This window comes from Galeopterus variegatus, unplaced genomic scaffold (genome assembly GCF_000696425.1).
Source record: "Galeopterus variegatus unplaced genomic scaffold, G_variegatus-3.0.2 Scaffold2850, whole genome shotgun sequence".
Classification (NCBI taxonomy): domain Eukaryota; kingdom Metazoa; phylum Chordata; class Mammalia; order Dermoptera; family Cynocephalidae; genus Galeopterus; species Galeopterus variegatus.
The window spans coordinates 216742-220986 of NW_007728961.1; the positions used below are offsets into that span (position 1 = coordinate 216742).

General features: G+C 52.3%; 1 protein-coding gene across 1 annotated transcript in view; it reads left to right on the forward strand.

Annotated features, from left to right (window-relative positions):
* The window catches only part of MAPK4 (mitogen-activated protein kinase 4), an 84197-nt gene that overhangs the window by 74733 nt on the left and 5219 nt on the right, over window positions 1-4245 (forward strand). Inside the window, exon 4 of the mRNA XM_008583203.1 lies at window positions 2537-2738. Coding sequence (XP_008581425.1) covers window positions 2537-2738 — 202 coding nt within the window. The remainder of the gene's footprint in view (window positions 1-2536; window positions 2739-4245) is intronic.

The window sequence follows — 4245 nt, forward strand, 5'->3', positions numbered from 1 at the left end:
TTGCGATCCCGTTACCGGTCAGTAAAAAAAAAAGACAAAAAGGAAAAAAAAAAAAAAAGAAATGCCTTAAAAACACTAAGGGGACTTTGAGCCTAGAGAAAAGGAGTTTGGGAGGGGTATGGTGGCTTATGAGTTAAGGTAAAGCCAGTGCTGTAGCAGACCAGCCTGGAATCTCCGTGGCTTAACCCACTAGCAGTTTATTTATTGCTCACCTTATGTCCAGACAGAGTTGAGAAGCATGTGGCAGAGAGTGTGGGCGGGGGGCAGAGGAGTGGCTATGCCTGGGACCCAGGCCATCAGAAGGTCTGTCACCTTCAATACGTGGCTTGAGCAGTTTATTTATTGCTCACCTTATGTCCAGACAGAGTTGAGAAGCATGTGGCAGAGAGTGTGGGCGGGGGGCGGAGGAGTGGCTATGCCTGGGACCCAGGCCATCAGAAGGTCTGTCACCTTCAATACGTGGCTTTTGAGGTCACCCTGTGCATTCACTTCCAGCTGAAGCCAGGGGAAGAGAGAGCAGAGACTTGCAGGAGGTTTCTCTGGGTCAGGTCTGGAAGTGGGGTTCACACACCACTTCCACCCACATTCCACTGGTCCCAGTCACACAGCCACAGCTCCCTGCAGGAGAGTCTGAGAAAGGGGGGCCAGTGGTGTGCCGGAGAAGAGCGGCTGGTGTGAATCATGGGCAGAGAGAAGAGGCCAGTTTGAGGGGACCACAGAGGGCAGAGCCAGGCCCAGGAGTGGAAGTTGAAGGCGACAGATTTCAGTTTGGTAGAAGGAGGAATTTTCTAATGTTCTGTGTCCCCAGAAGTGTCTGGGCACCTGCTGAAGGTTTAGCTGTCAGGGAGAGGAAAGAGGAGGGTCTCCTTGATGGTGTCAGTGGAGCAGGCCTTGGGGTTGGTGCTTTCCAACTTCAGGAGTCACTGGTCTTTTTCAACAATGCAATCATGGTGATGCTGTCACCAGTGTTTAGAGCTTTAACTCTCTCCTTCCTTGTCATAAAGTTCAGTAGAATGCGTGGGGCCGAGGGAGAAGCTGGAGTTGGGCCCTGCCCTGGAGGGCCCATTCTTTCAGTCCTGGGAATTTATGAGGCAACCCCAGACCCAGAGACACTCTCTGAGCATTGGTGCCTGGGGTGATCAGAGTTATTGCTGCTTCACTGATCTTTTCGGTCTAGGGTTACGCCACAGCACTGCGTCTCCCCGGGAGGCCAGTGACCTTCAGAATCTATTGATTTCCTGAATCATTGATGAATTTTCCTGCAAAGAGATCCAGGGCTGGTGTGAGGGGCAGGTTAATGGTGCAGGATGAGGCCCACCTGAGAGCCCCTTGGGGGTCAATAGCCTGGGCCTTGAGCTCAGCTCCATGTCTCCCTCTCCATGTGGGCTGTAACGTGAGTGGCCAAATCATGATGTAGGTGGAGCCTCCAAAGACTTCAATGCTGAGAAGAAATACAAGCCTCCAGGGTAGACCTTGCCCTGAGATAACCCAGGGCAGAGCTCTCAGGGCAGATGGGTCCCTACCCCTGCTCAGGGGAGAGGATACCAGTACCTGTGTGCAGAGCTGATGTTCAGGTAGTACACACCCATAACATGCCACTGGCTGCTGAAATCCTGATACACTTCCATGCTGGTTGGCAAATAGCCATGCCACAAGGCTTCTGAGTGTCCCTTCCCTTTCTGAGGTTTCCCTGCTCAGAACTCCCCTTGGTCTAGCCACCAAAGTATTACTGCCTGGCCCAACAGGGGGCTTCAGCCTGGCTGTTCAATATTTTGAATATCAAGCCTGCCTGCCTTTGTTTGCCAAACTTCCAGGGGCAATGTCTGGTAGAGAGAGCTCTGGACACAGACCAAGGAGCTCTGGGGGGTGGGGGCCTGTCCCACCTCCTCATCCCCACATTCACCTTTCTCACTAAGGCTCTTTACTGCTGGCGCATGGGACACCCTGCCCAAGGGCTTCTTGCAGAGCAGACTCCTCCACACCCCGCTCCCAGTAGCCCTCAACTCCTGACCAAGAGAGGGTATATGAACATTCCAACTTCCCCACTCCTCACGTGTGGTCACCTCTGAAGTGTGTCCCACACTGTCTCCTGGAGGATCCCAGCAGAACTGAGCCCCAGGTTCCCACAGGAGTAACCTGCTCATCAGTGCACCTTGTAATGGCTTCCTACCACTCCCCTACATGCGCTTCCTGAGATCCCCCCACATAAACTACCCACAGCGCAATCCTTATCTGGGGATCTGTCTCTGGAGAAACGCAGTCTAAGACAAGGCTCTAGCCCTGGATCCTCTACCCAGTGGGGGGACCTTGAGCAAGTCACGTTATCCCTCTGGGATTCATTTGCAAAATCAAGAAGGCAGCATCTGCTCTGCCTTTGCCACTGCATTGTGGAGAGAATCATGAGAAAGAAAATGGCTAAAACCCTTTTTACAAATAGAAAATCAGAAACTCCAGGAAGTGTCACCACCTGGAGGAGTCTCTCCTCAGCTTGGCAGGGGCAACAAATGGCCTTCATGTCCTCCTTTGCTCCCCACAGCCATCGACTTTCTAGAGAAGATCCTGACTTTCAACCCCATGGATCGCCTAACAGCCGAGATGGGGCTGCAGCACCCCTACATGAGCCCGTACTCATGCCCTGAGGACGAGCCCACCTCGCAACACCCCTTCCGCATCGAGGATGAGATTGATGACATCGTGCTGATGGCTGCCAGCCAGAGCCAGCTCTCCAACTGGGACAGGTGTGGCTCAGGGGCTTCTGGCCCTGGTGTCTGGAGCCCATATTCCCTGTTCTCCCTTTCCTATTTGCCTCTGATCCTCCATGACCTTTCCCTCTGTCTCCCAAATATACAGCCTGCTGGGCACTTTCCCCAGCTTAGCTTCCTGCTTTTCTCCCAGACATTCCCAATAAATGACCAGCCATGTGCTGCACATGCAGGTCAGGGGCCTTCCTTCCGGCAACACAGCCACCCCCAGCTTTTCCCACCCCTCTGAGTCTACTGAATACAAGGTTCAGTACAATGCACAGCAAGCATTTAGTGAGTACCCACCGTAGGAGCTCACTTCCAGCAGGCTGGGAATTTTCCCTGGAAAAGTACAACGCAGCAAAGCAAGGCAAGAAAATGATGCAGAATTCACCACTGCAAACTCTTTCTCATGTTTCCCATCGAGGGCCCTTAGGGGAGGCTCCATTGTTATTACTGCCCATTGACACATAAGGAAGCTATAGCTCGGAGAGGTTAAGAGATTGGCATCGTGTCACACACGTTTATACCTGGCCTGGGTGGGGCTCTCCCCAGTCTGCATCCAGGTGAGACACTGCTAAGCAATCACAGGACTCTTTCCTGCTAAACTGCGCTTGGCCTCAGAATCCTCAACGTGTACCCAGAAGCCACTATCAATGAACCCTTGCCGGGTAGAAGATACATTTTTAAACAATCTCTGCCTAGGCACGTACTGATCTCTTAGATCCCATGCGGTTCTGACGTTCTTAGATCGGGCAGCTAAACATTTGGGCATCACCATCTGCTCGTTCTGGGAGGAAGTGCTGGTAGCTGCTCAGTTTAGAAATAGCAGTCGAAGGCTTGGCAGCTAGAACTCTAAGTGGGCCTAACTGGGAGCCCCGCTGCCATGGGAATGTGACAGCTAGTTATGTAAGTGACAGATGAGCAGTTTCTCCTTTTCAGCCATTTGACAGATGATGGATTTCAGATTAAGAAGGCTCCGGGGGAGGGCTAAGGCCATGTTGCTATTTTTGGACAGGTTTGCTGGTTTATTGTTGTTGTCAATTGTTGTTTTCAAGTGTTGCCAGCAAATAGAGATTAATGAAGTCTCTCTCTTCTGGCACCCCAATGCTAGGCCTGCCCTGACTGCACTCCCTGCAGCCCCTCCCCCTCCACTCCCTGGAATTTGGGGGCACAGGCTGTTGGCTCAGTGAGGTTCATCCTACACTTATTATGCCTGTGGCATGGGATTGGTGCCAGGAAAAACTGTGGCAGGGTTTCTTAGGTCGCTGCCTGTCAACTCTGACCACCCCTAAACCTGGTGCACCTTTGCTCCTGACCTTCCCCATCTCACCTGCATGAGGGAGGGGATGACAGAGGCCGTGCCAAGGCCTTTCCTACAGGCCCTGCTGCTGTGGACAAGCTACTTAACCTTTGGGAATGTGAGTTTCCTCATCTATAAAGGAGTGATATCATAAGTCTGCAGGGCTGCCATGGACACTACAGATATGTACACAAAATGTAC